The sequence below is a fragment of the Peromyscus maniculatus genome, chromosome 20 (genome assembly GCF_049852395.1).
Source record: "Peromyscus maniculatus bairdii isolate BWxNUB_F1_BW_parent chromosome 20, HU_Pman_BW_mat_3.1, whole genome shotgun sequence".
Lineage (NCBI taxonomy): Eukaryota > Metazoa > Chordata > Mammalia > Rodentia > Cricetidae > Peromyscus > Peromyscus maniculatus.
Window position 1 is genome coordinate 15,230,303 of NC_134871.1, and position 24,130 is coordinate 15,254,432.

General features: G+C 35.6%; 1 protein-coding gene across 3 annotated transcripts in view; it reads left to right on the plus strand.

Moving 5' to 3' along the window:
* Positions 1-24,130, plus strand: part of Csmd3 (CUB and Sushi multiple domains 3) — a 1,148,052-nt gene that overhangs the window by 718,495 nt on the left and 405,427 nt on the right. For all 3 annotated transcript variants that reach the window (XM_006993205.4, XM_042265493.2, XM_042265494.2), the window contains 2 exons: positions 5,826-6,152; positions 8,873-9,067. In XM_006993205.4, the coding sequence (XP_006993267.1) occupies positions 5,826-6,152; positions 8,873-9,067 (522 nt within the window). The remainder of the gene's footprint in view (positions 1-5,825; positions 6,153-8,872; positions 9,068-24,130) is intronic.

Sequence of the window (24,130 nt, forward strand, 5' to 3'; positions counted from 1 at the left end):
TGATACTATCTTTAACATGTGTGCTTATGCCAAATTATAAATTTCATTACAGATTTAAATAAAGTTAACATAGTTCACTTGGTAATTGCAAATATATATATATTACATGTGTTCTTCTAACAAGTTAGTGACATTTTCTACTTTATACATGGCATATTTCTTATGGAAATTAGACATCATGGATAATTCTAACAAACCCACTTACTTTAATAGGATAATACATATTTATTTGTAATTAAAACTATTTAAAATATTTAGGGCCTCTCTTCCACTTATAATTCCTTAATTTATTCTTTCATGGAAGTGTTCACAGTAAAGTATGGAGCTCACAGCATAAAATCCATTATGTTTATTTTATATAAAATACTAGGATTACAAAAACATATATTCAGCTTAATTAAAACAAACTTAACATAAGTATTACCTATTGATATACTTTTATGTTCAAGTAAATAGTCATCATTATATTATAAGAAAGTGTTATTTTTAAAAAATATTTACTTTCCTAGCCTAAAAATCTCAGAGGAAAAATACACAGATCTGCTCTTGAGGGACTGTTAGTGGTGGGCCAGTTCCCACTCATAATAAAGACCACCTGAGCAGTCCTTTTGAGAAAGAGGAAAATAAGTTAGGAGAAGTAAATTTCATCTATTCATGCCATATAAAGCTTAGAAGTTCCTAAAATATTTTAATTGATGACCTTTTATTCCAAACAGCCTTCCAGATAGATAATAATGGTCTCATAATGGAAAACCTCTTATGTAATAAATAACACCAACAATAAAAGAAAAAACTGTGTTGCAAGAGATAGAATCCAGGGCCTTGGCTGAGTTAGACAAATGCTCTACTTTTGAGCCATGCCTCAGCCCAAAATGAAAAAGTAATTAAAAGCATTTTATAAGATGCTAGAATACTTAATAAAAGTGATGTGAATGTTATTTCCTTAAAGCAATTCGGAAAATTCCTGAATATCTAGTCAATATTTTGTTTTGTTTGAAATGAGGTTTCATAGGAAGCCCTCTTCACTGGCCTGGTACTTACTACATAGCTCTAGATATCCTCTCATTTGTAGAGGTCCTCCTGAGTGCCAGTATTATAAGCATGTGCCACCCACCATTTGGCATCTTTAACTATTTTCAACTAAGCCCAGTATTCCAGTAAGTGAAAAAAATATTGAATCTAATGGTTTATAAACAGGCAATAGTTAATTTCAAATGCATTTGCCTGATTAGCTGAAGATGAATAAATCATGACTACATAGGTATAATTCTTATGTACATCCAGATAAACAGTAAAAAGAGAGTCTTAAAATTTAAAAAAGAAAAACCTTATGGAAAATTTTCTGACTGTAAATACATTATATCAATTTATGAATAATACACAATTACCTTGTAATTTTAATGAAACAACTAAAAGCAGTTCCTCTGGGAACATGACAGTGGACCTGATAAAATTGCTTAAATTTTTCACTATACCTATAAAGCCATGGACACAATGTACATTATGAAAATCTGCCAATCTCCTTGAATTTCAAAGGGGTTTGTGAGCTTGGACAGTTCCTGATCCATATGTAGATCATTTATCTCAGGAGGTGGCAACTTGAACTTCTCTAAGTGTGTAAATGAAGCTTTATAGTAAAAGAAACCAAACATCTTTATTTGTTACTAATTTAGTTGTCATTTTGTTATAATTATAGAATTAAAGGTCTCAGGATTCAGCAGAGTGTACGAGAAGAGAAGGCAATAGTCTCTATGTGCTCCAGATATGGAAATGGCAAGGAAATGGAGCAAATTAACTTTTCAAGAGATAGGGATTGAAAGAATGAATGATAATAACTTCTAGTACATTTCAAAACTCAATTGAGAATCTAGTTGACAACAGATACCAGCAGGAAATTGTTGCAGCCTTAACCCAGTCTTCTACTGGTCAGTATCTATACGACAAATATCTAAACAATGACAGTATAATATGGTGGAAGTAATACTGAGATTATATTTCTTTTTTTTCTTTATTAAGAAATTTTCTACTCCTCATGCTATCCACAGACCCCCCCCTTCTTCCTCCTCTCCCCCCCCCCAGCCCTCTTTCCCAAGCCACCCTGCATCCCCACATCTCCCAAATCGAGGTCTCCCATGGGGAGTTAGCAGAGCCCAGCACACTGAGCCTAGGCAGGTCTGAGCCCCTTCCCACCGCACCAAGGCTGTGCAAGGTGCCACACCACAGGCACTGGATTCCCAGAAGCCTGCCCATGCACCAAGGACAGATCCCAATCCCCCTGCCTGGGTGCTCTCCAAACAGTTCGAGCCAAACAACTGTCTTCCCTGTCCTTTACCTCTGTTTATCCTCCTGGGTATTTTTATACTCAATCAATATTAGTAGAACTTCCTTTTATGTATCAGTCAGCTGTTTTCAGTCAAAGTTACCTATCAATGTACTATATTTCAGTCTGGTAAAATAGATGTTTGTGGCAAAAACAGCCTTTTTGTCTCACACACAAAAATTACAAATAGCATTTGACTGCTCTGTCCTCAGGCTATATAATAACGAGTTAAATAGAAATGTTTTCTGTCTCTCATAATAATTCACTATATCCAGACACTTTCACTTATTTTTCCATGTACTATATTACTAATAAAAATTGATTTGTGATAAATAAAAGGGATCATCACTATAAAAGCTAAAAAGGAAAAAAGAATGAATGAATGAGCCAGAGAGTATGGAGGAGTGCTTCGAAATACTCTCTGGACAGAGCTTGATAACTGCACTCATGATCTCACAAATGCCGTGGTTAGAAACAAAACCTGTCTAAGGTCAATCCAGCCCAAATGCCTGCATAAATGACCCAGGCGTGCACAAGGTCCTGCTACTAACTGCGGAACCATAATCAGTTGATAGCGCTTTGGAGAGGAAGACTCATTCTTTTGTTGGGAATTAGCCAGTGGATGCTCATACTCCCTTTGGTGGCCTCACACCTATATAGGTATGGGAAACAGTAATTAGACTCAGTGAGCTGTGAAAGAGAGACAGAGACAGAGAGACAGAGACAGAGGGAGGAGGAGAAGAAAAGAAAAAAAGGACATGAAACTTGAAGATGGACAGGTTGGAGGCAGATCCCTGGGAAGTTGGGAAGGGGAAAGGGAGGGTCGATACTATCATATTACATTGTATACATACATGAAATTCTTGAAGAATAACTGAAAGTGGAAAAGATTGGAGAATACGACATACAAGACAAATCCCTGCACTTGGAAGGGAAGGGAGGAAGATTGTATGTTTGAGGCTCTAACATGCTTCATATTAAGCTCCATATTAAGTATCACAAAAAAAATGGGTAGGGGACTTTTTTTTTCATAGTCTTGTATCCTCAAATGTGAAATATGCTTTGAAAATGTGATTCCACAGCATGGGAAGAAGAAAAGCACACTTGTCTGCAATGTGGCTCAGCCACATTGACCTGTGACTGTCATTTTATAGCTTCTAAAGTCATTCCAGATAGGAAATAAAAATGCAAAATACTTTTAAAGAAATGATGGAATTACATACATTGTGAGATCTTTTAGTATATAATCAAATGTAAGTAACCAAAATATTATTTTAACTAGTAAATTCAAATAAATTCCTAATATTAAACGTTATAAAAAACAAAATAAATGAGCAATGTGCTTTACAGGTTGCCTTAGTTACTGTTCTAGTGATGTGAAGAGACACCGTGACCAAGGCAATTCTTACAAAAGAAAGCATTTAATTAGGGGCTTGCTTACTGTATTAGATATTTAGTCTCTTGTCATAATGGCAGGATACAGACAGGCATGGGGCTGGAGCAGTAGCTGAGAGCTTACATACTGATCTATAGATTGCAGGCAGACAGAGATACAAAGTCGGGCATGGGCTTTTGAAACCTCAAAACTCACCTTTACTGACACACCTCCTCCAACAAGGCCACACCAAGACCAACAAGGCTACATTTAACCTTCCCAAACAGTTCTTCTAACTGGGGACCAAGTATTCAAAAGGATGAGCCTATGAGAAAAACTACCTTCCAAACCGCCACATGGGTATTATGACTTGAGACTACATAAACATAAGGAATCAGAATTCATGCGTGGATACTCCCAACAAAGTGAATAAGCAAATATATGAAAGCCATATCCAAAACCTTCACTCACCATAAGTAGAAGAAACAGTAATAAGGTGTTATTTTACTTATGAAACTAAAGAGTGTAAATAATCCCAGTATTTTCTGCTTTCACAGTTCTGTGTTCTTTAATACAGCTTTTTGTAGTTCACTACAAATTAATATAACTTGAGAAAATCTACAAACTATTTTGAAGCTTCAAGTTCATTTTCTTTATGAACTCATTAAAAATATCCCCAGGAAATAATCAAAAGACAGCCAGCCATCACTGAATTGAATTTTAAAATACAATTCTAAATGTTAATTTAAAACTTTATGTAGACAAAAATGAAGGGTGTTAAGGGTTTAAATGACCAATCTGATTATGTGTAGTCAATTTAAATTTTCATTTATGACTTGTAACGAACCAATTGTAGCGGTGCACATCTCTGATTTAAACATTTGGACTGAAGCTGAAAGGTGAATAAATCTGGGCCATCCTGGTCTACATACTGAGAAACTGTCTCAAAACTATATCTACAAACACACTGCACATGCGAATACACGTATATGTAACATATATCTATTTCTATATAGAGACTTTATATGTATAAACAATAAATGCATATGTGAGTGTCTGCATGTGTGTGTGTGCGTAGTGTGTATGTGTGACAAATAGAATTTGTATGAACTGAATTTTGTTAAAGGTATTTAATAACCATGGAAAAAACTATATCAATATCTTAGCATCAATTTCCTTTGAGTAATTTTTTTTCTCTTCCTTATCCTTCCTCTGCTTTCTAAACTTCAATCAGATGTTTTCAACTTGGGAAAGGAAACAGGACTATGTGTTCTGTAGAGTAGCTGATTTTCTTGACTTGTCCTTCTGGTCTTTCCCACCGGTGACAGCTGTTGGCTATTATTGCCACTACTAACTGGCCTCCTTATTTCTGTCAAGAACTGTCAGGACCCCACGGGCCCGACAGGGATAAAATCCATTTCCACACCTTTTACTGATGTTCTGTAAGCTTTAGAAACTTAACTCTGAGATTATTCACAAAATGTTTCTTTCCTCAACCATTGTATTAACCTGAGTGTTTCCATGGGTACTTATGTAAATTTCTCATAAGTGCATAGATAAAAGCTATGGCCTATTCTAACAGAAACAGGCTAAAAAGAAAAATGAAGTGTCACTGAGTTGGGTGCAGTGATTCCTGCCTAGAGCCGCTGTCGCCGCTGTCTTGGAATGCTGAAGTAGCAACAATTATAAGAACGCTTTGTCCAGTCTGGGTGTGAGTTCTACATAACTCAGGCTACAGAAAGAGAACTGTCTGAAAGCACAATAAACAAATATCATGAGGCTTTTATTTAAATTACAAATGTGTGCACAGCCAAGCACCTAGCCGTAAGTTCATGGGAAGTATGAGCTAGCTTTGCTCATATGTAAAATGAAGTTGGTGTGTGTACATTGACAACGTGACTGTTGCACAAAACCCTGAATTCACTATTCAGTAAAGGAAGACAACAAATTTTCAAGGCAAAAATGGTAGCTTTTCCTTTCTCTTTTATAAGGTAACTTAGATTATTTGATGTGTTCCTGATCGCTCATTGATCATTATAATTGTAGACTACCATAAAAATATAACCAGATATTGCTTTTTAATATTTACTGTTTGTAAACTTCTCTTTGTTTTTTATTTATTTTTACCAGTTCCTTGCCTCTCTAATTTCACTGCACCGATGGGAACAGTCCTTTCCCCCGATTACCCTGAAGGTTATGGAAATAATTTAAATTGCATCTGGACAATAATCTCTGACCCAGGGAGCCGGATTCACCTTTCATTCAATGACTTTGATCTGGAATCCCAATTTGACTTCCTTGCTGTTAAAGATGGCGACTCACCCGATTCCCCCATTCTGGGGACCTTTACTGGGGCTGAGGTGCCTTCTCACCTCACAAGTAACAGCCACATTCTGCGACTGGAATTTCAAGCTGACCACTCTATGTCAGGACGTGGCTTCAACATCACCTACAACAGTAAGGGCTTTGTTGTGTGCTTGCTTGTTTATCTCTGTGGCATTTTAGTAGAGGACTGAAAGGCAGTCATACAAACCAGCCCTCTTGTTTCAATGATAAGGATATTTGGAAAGCTGTCAACCTAGTTTTGCCAATGATTGCTTTGTATCTCTTAATAACCAACTGCATTCTATTCTCTATGTGTCATTTCTCTTTGATAGGCCCCATTTGAAGGAAATCCATTTCAATGTTTTCACTGCATCAGCTGATACATTAGGTTGTTCTATTAAGATTGACCATAAATTTAGACCAGATTTTGCTGCTACTTGTTTATCAGTTTTTTTAATAAAAAAAAAGAAAGAAAATGAGTTTTCTTTTGCTATCCAGGAGCTCATGGAGATCAATTAATCACAGCACACAATTCTAATTTCAAAGAACAGCTCTTCTTGCTATAAGAGTGCTAGAGAGAAAGAATCACTAATTCTGCAGGAAAACCCTTCAGCTGACTATGAGGAAAAATAGATCACTGTTTCAAAGTGTTAGCCATAAAGCCAGACAGTACAACTTCAAGTCTTGTCTTTGATACTACATTTGTAGATTTTGTACCTGATCCATGTATCCATAAATATAAAAGCACTTTGGACGAATATAAGAGTAATTCTAAATAAAGTATAGATTGAATTAATTTAGTAGACAGCATGTGAATCTAGCAAGAGCTCAATAACCACTAGCTAGCTTTTTGGCTAGATCACTTAATGTTGTTTTGGTGTGTATTATATTTTCCTAGGTTCCAGATGTGTTTTTCTCTTAGATTTTATATATCAGCCATATTCCAGTGTGTATTTTTAAAAGATAAGATGAGTATGATTCATCTGAAAATCTTTATGACAGTGGCAAAAGATTCAATCCCATAAAAGAGAAAACTTCTTGGCTTAAAAATACTTACATCTAAGTATTTTCTTGTGCGAGTGTTTTGTCAGAAGCCAGGAACCGCTGCTAATGTTAAGTGCTTTCTCCTGAATCATCCCCTCTGTGTTAGATGCTATCTAACCTGCTGGGTTAATGGGAAACTTCTCTGTCTCGATAGAATTTAGTCTCTAAATACCAGAACCACCTTTAGAGAAAATTTCTCCTTTCATCCTACCCGAATCTAAGTAGCACTGAGTTTTGTCAATGAAAAATAAAGTGCAGTCCCTGTTCTTTGGGTGTGACCATAATTATGTAAGGCATCACACATAGAATCTATTTGCAGTGTATAACTGCATGTCATTTATATTCAGTTACTGTGATATGTGTCATAAAGACTGTCTAAAACGGGATTTAACTGAAAATTCTTCAAACATTTCTATGTAGAAAGTGAATGCATGTATGTTTAACTATAGTTTTTAGTTTGTATTAATTGCAAGATGCTTTTAATCAATGCCTGTGATCTTTTCAGATGTCATATCCATTCTGTTTATATAGTAAATAACTTATTTAGTTTTATACAAATTCATATGTTTAATATTTTCTACTTCAATTAATTGCTTCTGAACAAATCTACTTGAATATTATATACTAGAGCAGCAAGACCAAAAGTTGAACTTAAAACATATTTTTTATCAATTTTTAATTATTATTTCTTTAAGAGTTAAGAATTTGTAGGTTATAAAACATAACAGTCATTCAAATAAATTAACATATAATATATTTATGTATTTTAGAACTTTCCTTAATTTCTTTTGTGTAACTTAGGATAAAAATTAAAATAAAATAATACAAATTGGGAACAACATAGAAATGGTAATTAGTAGGAAAACGTAAAACAGTTGCCTGCATTCGTGATGAACAATTCTAATATCAAATTATAAAAGCTTCATAAATATGACTTATGCTTATAAACCATGATGCTTTGTCTTCACAGAAATATTCTTCTACTTCCATTATAGTAATATAAAATTTGCTAATATATGTATGGCTCCATAGATTAATAGAGAGAAAAGTCTGGGTAACTCCAAATAATCTATTATTTGTTTAAATAAACAGATTATCACTACAGTTCTCTTTTTTGCTAAGTAGACATCATAAAAGAAACAAGATAAAATACAGGGGTAACTCTAAGATCAAGAGACATGAGCAAAATGGCCAATGACATAAAAGGCATGGAGAACATTTTAAATTCCAAAACTTGAGCATACATTGCAGTCCTATTAAACTCAGATTTCTATGACTAGAGGCAAGCTACATGACTCTTTCAAATCTGACATTTCTCTTCATGGTGATGTTTGTCTCATCAGGCCCATCTAAGTATTAAATGAGATAATATCACACCTCTGTGCCTAGGATACAGTCATTAAAGAATTAAGTCTCTTTTCTGAGATAGCTGAAAGGAAAGGTCATACAGTTATGGAAAGCTGTAAAATAATTGCCATATTTTTTTACTATACTGAAATCTTCCTTTAATCCTTCCAGCAACCTTTTTCTCCATTCCTGGCAGATGAGTTACAGAATTTTAAAGGGAGATAACATAAACCTGTTAGAATTCAAGTTAATAGTAATCAGAACAAGTTATATTGGTGATTTCTGTATTCATTTATCCTAATTATCACTGCAACTAGACAAAATTTAAATTTTCATTTTTAATTTGTTTAAGTCATACTGTATAAATTACCTGCTGAAACACTCACAGTTATTACACCTTATTTTACACTCATGTGGAAATGTCTTTCTAATACTGCTCATGTTTTCTTGTCATGGTGCAGCATTTGGCCATAATGAGTGCCCTGATCCAGGAATACCCATCAACGCCCGTCGGTTTGGAGACAACTTTCAATTAGGAAGTTCCATTTCCGTTATTTGTGAGGAAGGATTTATTAAGACCCAGGGGACAGAAACAATTACATGTATTCTCATGGATGGAAAAGTAATGTGGAGTGGACCAATTCCAAGATGTGGAGGTAAGCGCAATGGTGACAGGCAAGGGAAACTCCACCACAGTACACTCTGCAGAGCATAGCAAGAAGTGTGCTATTCCATGAGAACTGTTGTCACAGTCATCTCAATGACTTAAGCTACATATTGTGCATGCATGGGACTGAATTATGCTTTTTTTGGTGTTAAATTTTTTTAGACTCATATAAGAACACTTTTTTGAGTCTTCCTAAATATGAATATTAACAAATAGCAAGCCTGGTAGCTTGTATAAACTTTTTGGCCATTACAGTTATGCTTAGCAAGCTATATAAGATCATAGTTATCCATTATATGTTCCATCGCATTTTTCTTGGTGCTTAATAATTATTTATAGTTATTCACTTTTCAAAAATTGACTAACAAAATTGCAAGTAAGTTTATGTTAAAACATTCATATTTTAAAATGGGTAAACTTTGTAGTGATAGCTGTCTGGTTATTCAATTATTTTGTTTTTCAAGAAGACAGAGGCAAAAACATTTAGTACTGTGTCTACTTATACATACACACATTGAAATATGTGCAGATATATAATATATTCAAACATATATAATGTATTAATGTAGACTCCACAGAAGTGTGTGTTCAGGGTTGTAAGCTTTATTTATAATTGCTGCAATGAAAACAAATGTTTAAAGTTCCTCTTTCCAGGCAACTTTCTAAGAGTATATATTTAATTAATATATAAAATAATATAGATGAACTAGAGCCATGAAATACTCTAAAACAACTCACTGGGACCATTGGTGATTTATTTTGCTTCTTTTAGGTGCTAATGATAAAAGCTTTTGTGTTGACCAGAATTTTTAGCAAATAACGGGCTTGCTTTGCAGATGTGAGGACCTTAATTGAATCTCTAGAACTCATGTAAGAGTTCCAGGCATAGTGGCACATGCTTGTAATCCTGGTACTCTAGAGACAGAGACAAGTAGATGCACACACACACACACTCGCACATGCACACATGTACATACATGCACACACATGCACACAAACACACACAAGCACATGCATATAAAATCCAGAGTTTTGGACATATCTTTAAAATATTTTCTCTTCTTTTGCCTCCTCTCTTACACGTGCTCCAACTGAATATATGTATTTTTTATTTCTCATTTGTATCTGCTGATTTGAGATAATCTGATGTATTCTTTAAGTTAAGAGATAGAATCATTACCTATACATTACTACTTTCATCAGCTTCAACACATCTGCAGTGTCTCAGAATGAAGGAACTTCAGATCACGTTATTATGTTGCCCCCGTGGGTCTTTTTACTAGAATCTCCTTCTTTTTTACTTCAATCACTGTTCATCTTGGTATCCAAATGCTGGCACAGATGACTTGAGAATACTATTTGAAAGTGCAAGCCTTATTCGTTTGTAATGGGCTACTCTACTGATAACTATGACTGTGATATCTCTCTTTGAAATTAATAGAGCTGCACTATAAAATATATAATAAGAAATAAAGCAATGTTCTATCTTTACATCTTATACCACCATGAACTGGCCCCCATTCCTTCCTTCTCTTAGTTCCTGACCATGACTTGTGAAGCCAGTTAGGAAGTGCCATGTAGGTATATGAAGGAAAAGTGAAAATAGGAAGAAAGCTGGTTTTAGGAAAAAGAAAGGAATAGCAGCAAGTCCCTGTGTCAGGGGTATAGGACAGGGAACATGGGTATGATGAATGACTGCGGTGTGCAGAGAAAGAAAGGCTGGTACAGAAAGCAGTGCGAAGTGGGATCAGGATTATCCTGGGGCTGGGTGAGCAGCTATTTCAGTTAGCAGTGGCATGATCTGAGCTGGTTTCTCTGTCTGTCTGGATGTTGTTTTCAAGTCTCAGTGGGTAGACACAAAACACTTCCTGATAACTGCTGAATCCCATTGCCTTATTTGCTTAACTAGGGCATTGATTTTAAAGTTGATTGACGCCTAACTACACAGGGAGCTAAAACTAATGAAATCGTAACAACAAATAATTTTATGAATCACTGCTAATTCTAGAAGGCAATTTTCCACTACCTGTGAAAAATGGATGCTATTTATTTTTTTTAAAGTAAGGCACAGTGTGCTGAACTCTAATTTGGCACAGGCCATTAAGCTCTCCAAATATCTCAAAGAGATGCTTTATGAATTTTCTGAAGGAGACTATTTCTTTCTCCTTGAATGAAACAACAAGCCTGCAGCCGGCCGCCCTTCCTGGCTGTGTTTTCAACACCACAGTGGGAACATTCACAGGTCAAAGCGGAAACCAAAGAAGACAGAATCAACATCGACCAGGAGCACTGTGACCTTGCAAGGTTGCCCATCTCCAGGGCTGCACTTGAAGTTGATTTCCTAATCAAACAGGCTTACTGCTATCACACCCCACCTAACTTTGGAGACAAGTTCCTAATTGAGATCTATCATGATTTTCCTATTCCTAGGTCCAAATTCCCAAATTCTACACAATGATGATTTTTCAAAAGCCTAAGAATGTGTGAAGAATCAAATTTTCCTTAAGAAATAAATAAAACAAAATAAAAATTAAAAAACAAAGAAAGAAAGAAAAGAAATCCATTTCCCAGCTTGCTACCCAGGCAATCTTGTTTACTTGGAAAACAATGTGTGGAAGCAATGTTCCTGTGGAAAAAATGTTCCTGTCCTTTTTTGTTCTTTATATAATGTTTATTTTGATATAATTTTTGTTATTTTTCAATATGACTAATCATTTAGTATACTAGCATAGCCTTCTGAAAAATGTTTAACATTTTAAAGTTTTCTTTTTTCATTACCTTCAAAGCGAACATATAATGTAGAATAAAATAAGGGCATGCTTAGCTGGAAGGTTTCTCAGGTCCCGCCTGGCCCTATGGTCCTGCATCCCTCTGGTCCTGCCCTGCCCCCACAGTCCCTCAGCCTCCTATAAAATAATCATCCAGAGGCTTAATATTAATTACCAACTTCATGGCCTATGGCCAGCTTCTTGCTAGCTAGCTATTATAACTTAACCCATTTCTATTAATCTATAAGTTGCCATGTGGCTGTGGTGTTACCAGTCTGCTGGCATCTTGCTTCTCCTTGGGTGATGGCTGGTGTGGCCCTCTCCTCTCTTTTCTTTTTCCTGTCTCACTGTTTTGGATTTCCTGCCTGGCTATACCCTGACTTGCCATAGGCCAGAGCAGCTTCTTTATTAACCAATCATAGCAACACATATTCACAGTGTACAGAAAGACATCCCACAGCAGCTTACATGTTCTGTGTACATTTTATTCTCTTCACATGACCAGTGCAAATAAAATAAATGTATTTTGAAGTTATTCACAAATATGGGTTTCTATATACTACAATAAGAAATATATAATTATTTAGTAATTATAAAAATTTAATGATTATGGAAATTTTATGGAAGAAGAGAAGTTCATTTGATTAAACAACATGGGGCTCCCACCTACTTCAAGGTAAACCCTTCCCCCAGCCCACCCCTGCCACAGCTGCCTAAAAGTTCAAGCATCCTGGCAGCACAGTGTCCTTTACATGACTGACAGTCTGCAAACCTAGGAAATCTTTGATCAGCCATAGTCCTTGAATAAGGATTATCAGACCAAAATAGAAATTTATAATAATGCGTTCCCCACAAATGAACATGGATTAATTTCTAGTAGTTTGAATATGATTGTGAGAAATATTTGGCATCTACCTTTTATTCCATGAATGTCTGTTCATTGCTACTGAATTAACTAAGGTTGAGTTTGGCCTTAATGAAAACTTGCACTTTTTAACATGAAATAGGTTTATCCAGTCTCATCATGATGAGAATTGACTAGATGTGTAAGCCTTGTGATTTACACATCTGCTAAGGGGAAACAAAATACACTTGTTTCCATAATTGCCATTGAAGTCAGTTCACTTTAAATTCTAGAAACACTCATCTTCATTAAGCAGCAATCAATGATTTTTAATCTGTATCGACAGTGTACCCTGCATATAACTGGTTCTAGCTAGGATAAACCTATACATGTTACCTGTACCACAGAGGGATCCCAATGCCATTAAGATGTGACATTGGCTTAATAAAGGGTGCTTTGTGGAACGGAATAGGGGATGTCATAACGAGTTACAAAGGAAACTTACCCCACCTCCTCATCTTCTCTCCTCTTCAATTTCTCACTCATAACAGCTGCTTTCATGGCCTTTCCACTTTTCCTGTAATTCCCGCTGCTCCCATGTGCATCTTCATTCCTACTCTACACAGGGCGAGCTGGTACTGAAGGTCTATTAATTTCATCACTACATTCAGCCCTCTGACATGAAGCTCTCTCACTAATATGCTTCAACATTGCTTCTTTCTTTTCATAATAGAAGTCTCTCTCTCTCTCTCTTTTCTTTTCTCTGATCAGAACTCCTTATAAGAGCTTCTGTGGCCATTATCAGGCACACCTGTATCATGCATGCCAAAGTTCCTTCCAGCAGCCCAAACTTTGGAGATGGATAAAAAGGGGCACGATACAGTTGCATTCAAATTATACTTCATCTGAGTGTGTAATTTTAGGTCCCTTCAGTCAAGGGTAGGAGGTTACTTTCTCTCGATTCTCTTTGAAAAGGAACAATAGATACTGGTTTCCCTCCATTGTGGCAAGTAATACACTTACAACTTTCCCTAAACTCTGAATTCTGGAATCTTTTAATCATCCTGCAGAACATCATATGATGCAGTCACTAAGATTATTTTCTGTGAGCAGTACTGCTATATGGAAAGAAAGTTATAAGAAATAGTTCACTTACCAGAGATATTTCCATCCTGGACTGTGGGAAACTTTTTTTATCTTACCATCTTGATGAATTCAATGACATCTCCCTCATCATCTACTTATACATGTTTGTGTATTACCTATAACTTACATGATCTTATCATCAACCTTTGTCCTCACACAGTGTCATGTATCTTGTTTTGTTTCAGCTTCCACTTATGTTACTAAATTTGTGAGTCTGTTTTGTCTTAGGGATTGATCTGTAGTCATTTATCCCAGGTCTGTTTGCCCCTCCAACCCCTTTGTCCTTTATCTTGATTAATATTAGACATCCAATACTTTCCATGAATTTGACTGTTTCTAATGTGTTTAAGTTGTCAGAGAATTTTACTCACTGGGGTAGTAAAGCCAACTGTCAGTAGATGATAACTTTGAAACATGTGAGGCACAATCAAAATTCATATACAGTGTGGATGTAGAAAGAATAACTTCAGCCGGGGGCCAGTGGTGCATGCCTTTAATCCCAGCACTCGGAAAGCAGAGCCAGGTGGATCTCTGTAAGTTCAAGGCCAGCATCATCTATAGAGTGAGATCCAGGCCAGGCACCAAAACTACTCAGAGAAACCCTGTTTCAAAAAAACCAAAAAAAAAAAAAAAAAAAAAAAAAGTAACTTCAGACATCTACCAGATTAGAAAAATAATAAAAATTGGATTAATCACTTTGCTGAAATTACCATCTTTTTTTGTTTGTTTGGTTTTTTTGTTGTTTTTTTTTTTGTTGTTGTTGTTGTTGGTGTTTTTTTTTTTTTTGTTTTTGTTTTTTGAAACAGGGTCTCTTTGTGTAGCTTTGCACCTTTCCTGGATCTTACACTTTAGACCAGGCTGGCCTCGAACTCACAGAGATCCACCTGCCTCTGCCTCCCCAGTGCTGGGATTAAAGGCATGCACCACCACCACCCGGCACTTTGCTGAAATTAAAGAAATTGAATTCAGTTACTTTAAATAGGGGCAGCCCTCAATATAAATAAATATTTTTCTACTTAACCAAACTAATATCCTAAACAACAGTGACAATAGTGCTAACAGAAAGCACTGTTACTGAGCACTAGAAGAAAGCCATCACCCTAAAAACAAATGACCTGAACTAGGGGTTCCCCAGACATTTAACTGGAAATTCATCAGCAGCAACTACTCCCCTGAGGAATGTGTTGGGCTAACAGGAAAGTTCAGATTAATCACCTATCATGACTACCCTCAATCCTTTCCTGAGAAAGTATTCTAGTATCTCAAGAAGCTGCCTTTCCCTTGCACTTTCCTAAAAACCATTTTCCAGATGAGTTGTTCAAAAGTTTCTAATGGTTCTCATTTTTGAGAACAATTTTTAAGAAGATTTCTTGGGTGACAAGTCATCTAGCATCAGGAATTCGGCTGGACATACTATCCTTCACTGTATGTTCTCCTCAAACTGCTGTTTCTATGCCATGGTTCTTCCTACAAGATCCTATTGACTGTATATTTCTTTTTATTGTTGTTTTTTTTTTTCAAATCACATGTCTCTACAATTTTCCTAACAATTTAGCTGTTAGGTGGCTCAGTTGTCTAATATGATCTAGGCAAACTCAGAAATCATATGAAAGGTATAAAAAAAATCATTGATGAGCAAGAAAATTTGATATTGATTTTCTTTGATTTGAAGTGTGAACATTTTATATAGCAGTGACAAACTTCACAGATATTTCTCGAAGCCACCCCTGTATTCAAGTACAACTTCAGATGATCATCATCATCAATTTATGTTTCTCTTCCTCCCCCATCATTACACAATTGCTCCTTTAATTAGCTTTCTCTTCCCTTCTATTTCATATGCTCTTCTATGTGCTCCAAATTCCTACCTTACCTGAAAGATCAATCTTAAAGTTGTACACACACACTGCTCTCCTCTGACCCATAGGATGATGAATTCATCGAGTTATAGTGTTACCATTTGAGATGCTGTCCTGTGGGATGCTGTGTGGAATCAGTCTCTTCCTTACTACATGAAATTGTACGTTTTTAAAAGAAGAGATAAAGGTTTTGACAGATCTCTTCAAGCTACTTTCTGAACTGTAATCAGACTTTCTAAATGCTTGCTTCTATACTTTCCAGTAATAAACCAGCAGGTATATTTGACATAGAATTCAACAAGAAAGTTCTCCTCAAGGTGTCAAACAGTGAGTTTTCGCTTTAAAAAAGCAAGGCAGTTGGATGTAAATTAGTTCTGTCTCAGTTGCAAGCATGGAAGGTAATACTTCCTTGGTTTGAGGATTTATATTCATTGTTTAATGTCAATTTAAAAAATAAGGAGTGTTATAGAATCACAGTCAGGATGTCAGAAACAGGTTGGAGTTTATTTGTGGAAGGAAAAATGAGCATTTGGTTAGATATTAATAATATATTATACAATTGTAATTATACTATTATATTACATAATATACTATATACAATCTGAAATGTATATTCTGTAACTCAGTTTTGCCTAGCTTTATGTCACCTTGACCCAAGTTAGAATCATTTGGGAAAAGGGAATCTCAATTGAGAAAATGCCCCCAGTTTTTTTATTGATTGATGATTAATTATGGGAAGGATCAGCTCACCATGGGAGATGCCATGGCTGGGCAGATGGTTAAAGATCATATAAGAAATTATATGCAGCACTTGCCCATGACCCCATCTTCAATTTCTGGCTCTGGGTTCCTGTTTTGAGTTCCTTGCCTGATTTCCTTTGCCAGACTGTGGTGTGGAACTCTAAGCAGAAATAAATACTTCCCTTCCCAAGTTGCTTTTGATTATGGTGTTCTATCACAGTAATAAAAACCAAACCAAGACAATGATTAAAAAGTCAAATTGTCTCAATGGCTGAATTATTATTTTATATAAATCTTTATGTTAGATAAATATAAAAACTAAATTTCACTGAATCAAATATATTAGTGTGGCACACTTTTACTTCCTTTTCTCATTTTTCACCTCTGCCCTTATCCTTGATTGGTTATATCCTAGGACCGTCTTGAATATTTTATTGTTTAGTTAACTTAATTAATGATATTTATGCAGTATCTAACTTGATATAACACTTTTGTACTGATATCTCTGAGTTCTCTTTGCAACATTCTTGTGTTTTCCGAAAAAAAAAAATCCATGCACATATTGAGGTCTGTAGTTTAAATTTAGAAGAAGATTATTTCTCATTTCATCTGAGCCTATGTATTTCTTCATAAAATGTTTTGTCTGGATTTCTTAAGACTTCGAGCATATGTATTTCTTCCCTAATGCTAGTAGCCTCTACCATTTACAAAGTAGTCGGTAGTGCCCTCTTTAATCTTTTTTTTTCCATCACAGGCAATTTATTTTGTTCTATTCATTCACAGTTAATACAGAAAATACTTGGAAACATTTCCATATAATGTTTGACACAGAAATCATCAAATAGAAGTATACAATGTTGACAGGAGGCAGTACATTTATAATTTATAACCACAAATGTATTTATAAGTTAGAAATGGAAAGATCTACAAATGAAATTATGAAGGTTCACCAAAGTCATTTAATCTGTCAGTTTCTCATTCATTTTTATGTCTTAATAATATTCTATTGTATGAATAAGCCACATTTTATTTCTCTCCAGTATTTGATAGCTATTTGAGTTGTTTTAACTTTTTTACTATTAGCAACACACTGCTGTAAACCTTCATGTACATGTTTCATAGGTGCACATTTTCAGTAGTTTGAGGATATATTCCTAAGGGTAGAATTGTTGAGTAACAGAGTAACAATGTTTTGCATTTTAACCAACCACCAAACTGTTTTGCCAAAGTGGCACACCATTTTACAATCTCACCAAATCCTTGTTTTTAAGGCTCTGATTTTTGTACAAAAGCATTCAATCATTCTGTCAGACCAAACCAAGAAAAGTAAGCTATAGTTCAGAGCTGTTCTATTCCATTTACTATGCAAAGCCATTCTTGGCGTTTGCAACTCTCAGCCCTTTTGAGCATTCTTGCAGTGTTCACCTTTTCCTCCACCACTTTTTTTTTCTTCTTTTTTTTCTGGTTTATTTCTATCTATTACAAATGTATAAAAAATCCTCCATCAACACTGCTGATAGCAGCAGAACCTTGAGAAATATACCTTTGGTTTGCCTCAGAAAAGGAACACATATTGTACTGTAAGTTTATAAAATTGGCGCAAAACATTGTGATAATGTTACAATACCAGTTTTAAGAGTTCAGTGACTAATGGGGAGCCGATGGGATACATGCAGAACTGTGAAAGCGATCTCACTTAGCCAGCTGTACACGTAGACTGTAAATCTACATTCAGATCATTTCTGAACTAAGACTATCATCTCAGTTTATCTGTTGAGGTCAACCAGGAAACCCTAGAATATACCTTGATTTTTGCAAAAAACAAAATAGGGGGAGGGGTTTCCTTCAGCATTTCAGTCCATGAGTAACAGTATCCTAACAGGCAAAGTGTTCTCTCACTGTCAACATAGAATGAACTGTTGCTGGAGGTCAACTTGGGCTTTAATTTGCATTAGCACTTACATGCATAGTAGTCCAAGTTGTTGACCTCATGACTTTAAAAAGTAACTCTAAAAAAATAAAATGGCCCTTCTTGGAAGACTAAAGAAAGACATCCAGCCATAGTTGTAAAAAGTCTCATCAAAACAATATACCCTTTTATGAATTACGCCTCAATTAAAAAAAAAAAGTAGCCCCAAATAAGAAGCAACTCTGAAAAAGAAAATATAACTTAAGATATTTGAAAAAAACAAGGTGAATACAGGTTCAAAAATAATTAAGATACATTTTCTTAAGGCTACCTAGAATTAGGCTTTAAGAATTCTACCATTTCAAGTTTACTACTAGTAACTAGATACCTATTTACAAACAAGATGTTCACCTTTTTTGTTCCTTTATCAAGAGAAAAATCTACCTTCAGACTATGAGGGTAGTGATGGGGAGGGACTAGAAAACAAGATTCAAACAATCCCATGCAAATATCACATTTTTCAAATGGAAGAACTCCAAACTGCACTAGAAGATCCAATCACTAAGATACTTTCCATTTACAAAGTAGTCGGTATTGCCCTCTTTAATCTAAAGCGAGCTCCCAGTAAAAATAAAAATGGCATATTGGCCTTTCCTGTTACATGGTCATGTTCTTGAATATGATTAGGGCATAAAATATTCACTGAGCTTCTTTATAGATAAAGAGGATTTCATTTAATGAAATATATTGGAAGAGTTGCATAATTATCTTGCCTCAAAGCTAGTAATTTAATTAAGATGCTAAGTTAAAACTGACTGAATGGAAAGTTGCCTCTTGGTGAGTCTCATAATAATTTCAAACAATACGGTCTTTGAAGGCTTTCTAATGAGAAAAACAATACTAGCATGTGAATATGAAGAACTGAGCCAGTGTTTGGAGCTTCCTAATGAGTAACAATAGCTAAAGTGAAAAACATATGTTAAGTTCCTCCAGGGACAATTGAGTTCTAGAGACCGCATGTAGGATATGTAAGTTAACTCTTCTCTCTGGATGACAAGTTCAGTCACTTCACTCTCAGCCCATTTTAGCTGAAGTTAGGGAAGAAAGAGAAGTGGATACTTTTTTTTCTGTTTGTAGCTGTTAGGTTCATGGGGTATTGAGGTTTTCATTCACTCCCATATAGTAGAGTGGATAGTAATTTCTTCATCCATAATCCCAACAGAATGTAAGCACTTCAGGTGACTTGCTCATGGAGACTATGGAGATATATATATATGAAAGAAAGACTGCAATTGCTAAGTATATATTTGCTGATTCACTCAACTCACTGATAGGTATGTCTTCCATGACTAATGAACAGGGGAAAAAATTATAAATAGCTGGTGAGCTAGAGACAGAGACCTGTAGTTCCAACAGAGTGCTTTCTGCATCAGCCAAGTACCAAAGTAGGTGCCTGGGATTGGCTTCTTAATAAAGGAAATACAAGAAGGGATCACAAATTTATCATATGAGCTGGGAGCATAGCAGTACCCAGAAATGGTTGAGTTTACTCCATTGGGGAATCAAGTATTGAAAGAACTCTCTCCTAATTCTTTGACTTTACAAAAGACTCATTGATTCTTCTAATGTGACAGCAAGCATTTTTAATACTTGGTACCACCACCAATGCCAAAAGGGGACTACTGGAGCATGATCTACTAGGTACTAGCCTTAACTTTTTCTACAATGGAAAGCTAGAGGATAAAAATGTGCAAGTGGTTGCCAATTCTCTACTTCAGGAGTGAGACAGAGATTAGCAAGTGCACCCCACCAACACACAACACAGTTCTCTACACTACCCAGGGAAGTGTCTTAGATGAGTAGATAAAAGAAATCGAAGGGTTCGGAAATAAAATGAATCATTTTTAATAAAAAATATTCAAAGTAGTCAGAAAGAATATATTCCCAAGTTGTTTTTTTTCTTTCTTTCTTTCTTTTTTTTTTTTAAGAAGAAGGAGGCTTGACAGTGCATATTTGAAGAAGTCAGGAAAAAAAAGTGAGAATGAAACCATGCTTTGTATTTGCTCTAATGATTTCAGAATGCTCCATAAAATGCTTACTCAAGCAAAAACTGCCTTGCCCTCAGAATAGCTCTCCCTGAATTACTCTGGTTTATGTTCCCTCCTACTCCCTAGTGAGATATCTGAGAAAATTTTTAGAATGAATAGGTTGGAACTGGAGTCCCTAGAGAACTGTGTGGAAACAAGGCGGGACTTGCATGCCTGATGAACTTCCTCAATGAAGATAAGGGGTTTCTCCCGAATTTCAATCAGCCTCAGAGGAAAGGAAGCCCTTCTGCACAGACATGACATTCTCTGTGCAGAGAGTTCTTTTGAAGAAGCAATTAGAGTAACAACTTGATGCATATATCAGAACTGATTTGTAATTCTAATACAATGTCTGTTCACACATGCACATATTTATCTCAAAGGAAGAATCCCTTTTTTATCTATATGTGTATATTATACTGAGTTTCAGCTGGAGGACTAGTATCAGGAAATAAATATTAGCCATCCACCGAGTTTATCTCCTAGTTTTTGATAGCCTAAGCTTGAAAAAGGAATAGAAGAAACATGACAATTGAAGGAGAAGTGGAATTAATATTCAAGTTTCAGGGACACTCAAATTTCTATTTCTGTGAACACAGTTTCATCATTTTAATGATAGTTAAAATGTGAATGTTCTTTAATTTCATTGAATCATCATCCAATGTGCATATGTTAGATATATCTAATGATCATTTACCACAGCTACAAATATAAAGCAAATTAAAGAAAAGAAGGAAAATGAGGGCATCAGTCTGTGTGAGATGTTGAGTTTTTCAGGCACTTCTCTACAGAAGGATCAACTCTCTGGCTAAATGCTGGAATGCTTGCTTTTTAAAAAAATTCATTGTTGCTAAACCTGTGATCAAAACTCAGCTTTACATCTCCAATTTTCTTATGAGCACTCAAGTATGACTTATCCACTGACATCACCTCCTGCTGTGAAATTTCTAATTCCTCAGAACTGTTATTGAGATTTTTATCTGAATTCTATCTGAAGAGTAGAGAGTCATGTAGGTCTTCAAGTATATTAGGTATTTGGAGTGTGTACCTTTGTAGTAAAAATAAAGACTTGAACCAATAATTGAATGCAATTCATTTGTAATGGATTTTATTATAAAAATTCAATTGGAGTAATTAACTAGATCTCTCTTGTATTTCTCACATCCTGTTTTCATTGCTGCAGAATAGGAAAAGTATGGGAAACAAGTTGCAGCTTACTAATATATCCAAATCATACCCTGCATTAGTGGCTTTTCTGTTCGTGTGATAAAACACCCTGACAAAATCATTTTAAGGGAAGAAAAAGTTCATTCTGGCTTACAATTCAGAAGGGATGGGAAACAGTTCATTGTGGCAAGGAAGAGACAAGATTTGCAGTTTGAGGACTAACTGACAGTCAATAGTCCAAGAGAAAATGAAGTAGGGCCAGACTATGGAACCTAAAAGCTGTCCCCAATGAATTATTCCTTCAACATGGTTCTCTAGACTTCCCAAACAGCAGCAACAACTGGGGACCAAGGGCTCAAAACGATGAGCCTATGGAGGAGAGTTCTCATTTATGTGAGAATAGTCCTTTACTTTTCAGAAACTGGAGAGAGATAGCACTCTACTGAGGTAGAGACACACGCATATGTTTCCTCATTTGTATTTTCATGGGGTCTACGGTGTCTAAACAATAAAATAACCTGTAGGACCATGGTGGGCCTTCTTGTTAACATTGTGAATTTAGGATCTGTATACAACACTAGAATTGTGTTCTGTAAATCGATATTTTAACAAGTTTCCTAGGTACCCACCAATTTTAAAATACTTGCATCTCTGTAGTTAGTTGGTTTGTACTCTTTGCTCTTTGGCAGCCCAACACCCAGCTCCCAAATAAATTCATGGAGACTTATTCCTACTTATGAATTCCCAGCCTTAGTTTGGGTTGTTTCTAGGCATCTTTTCTTAAATTATCTCATCTACCTTTTGCATCTGAGCTTTTACCTTTCTCTATTCTATATTTCTTTCTTTCCTTACTATGTGGCTTGCCGTGTTGCTGGGTAGCTGATGTCTAATGTCACCCTCTCCTTCCCCTTTTTCTTGCTCCTCACACTTCTTCTTCTCCTATTTATTCTCTGCCTTGCAGCCCCACCTATCTCTCTCTCCTGCATAGCTATTGAACATTCAGCTCTTTATTAGACCAATCAGATGTTTTAGAAAGGCAAAGTAACACAGCTTCACAGTGTTAAACAAATGCAACATAAAACATCTTTGCATCATTAAACAGATAATCCACATGAACAAATGTAACACATCTTAAAATAATATTCCACAACATTCCTCCAAAAGTAAACCCCACAAATTCACATGAACTTTTTCTTCTCATGAACTAGAAAGCACAGTGTTGTTCACTTTTCTCCACTCACATTAGTATTTTTCATTTCCTGCTCTCTTTCCTCTGCATATGCTTTAAACGGTCCTTGGTCAACCTCCCTTGCAGGAAGTTTTCTTTCCTTTCTCTGGAATATTGCCTTATTGCCCTTGTAAATATAGCTTCTCCCTCTGAATTCAAGCATGTATATGTTTATTACATCTACCTAACTTGTATACATTCTCTCAAAACTGGAGAGACAACCCATTGGTTAACAGCACTTGATGCTCTTTCAGAGAATCTAAGTACATATTCAAACACCAGTGTCAGGCCGCTCACAAATGCCTATTGGTTTGGATGCTGTCTTCTGGTCTCTGCAAGCTCCCACTTACATGTGGTATTCACTCACACAAACATACACACACACAAGTAAAAACAATAAAATAAAACTTTAAATTTTATATGTCTATGGAGGGCAGATACATGATTGAAGATTTCCTTTTAAAAAAGTTTTAGGATATAGTAAATTATCAAATGTAGCAGACACAATCCCTTTTATTAATAAAGGAATGGAAATGATTACAATAAAGTTGTTAGCATGGTGTTTAGAAGCTTCATCTTATATTAAAGACCTTTGAACAGAATGGCCTAACCTCAATTTCCATTAATCTCCATCTCTACTAAAGCTAAAGACAGTAAGTATTACCTAAATAAATGTTTTTCTTAGAAAGTTAATTTTGTAAACTTAAAATGGAAGTGGTTCCTAACTTATAATTTGAAGATTTTAATTTGAGTCTAGTCTCTACAATTACTTGGGCCCATGATTCCTATCATATGATATATTCTATGAAATTTCTCCAACTTTAAAACTAGAAAAGAGAGAAAACCAAAATTACTTTTAATAAGTAAATAATCTCTAACTCCATTTTGTAAGGTTCTTCGGACTCATCATGATAGAGAGGTAAGATTGAAGTAAACTGCTCCAGAAGATTCTAAAGCACTGGTGTGTGAACTTGTAAAAAAAAAAAAAAAAAAAAAAAAAAAAAAAAAAAACTGCCGGGGAAGGTAAACAGAAAGATGCCCAGTGTGATGAGCCCGTTTCTGTTCCCAAACTGGACCTTAATGATGTTGTTTCCTGCCCTCCCACTGAGATTAGGCAAAGGGCTTTAGATGAGGTTCAAGAGGAGAGGCATAATTCCTGGGTTGTGAAAATTGTGGCAATCTGATTGACTGTGAGGAGATTTGTATCTCCAAGAGAGAGAGAATAACTCTTTTTTTCTAAAGTAAACGTTGCTGCAAGTCACAGGAGGCAGGCTACGGGGCTGTCTAACACTTCCTCAGACTG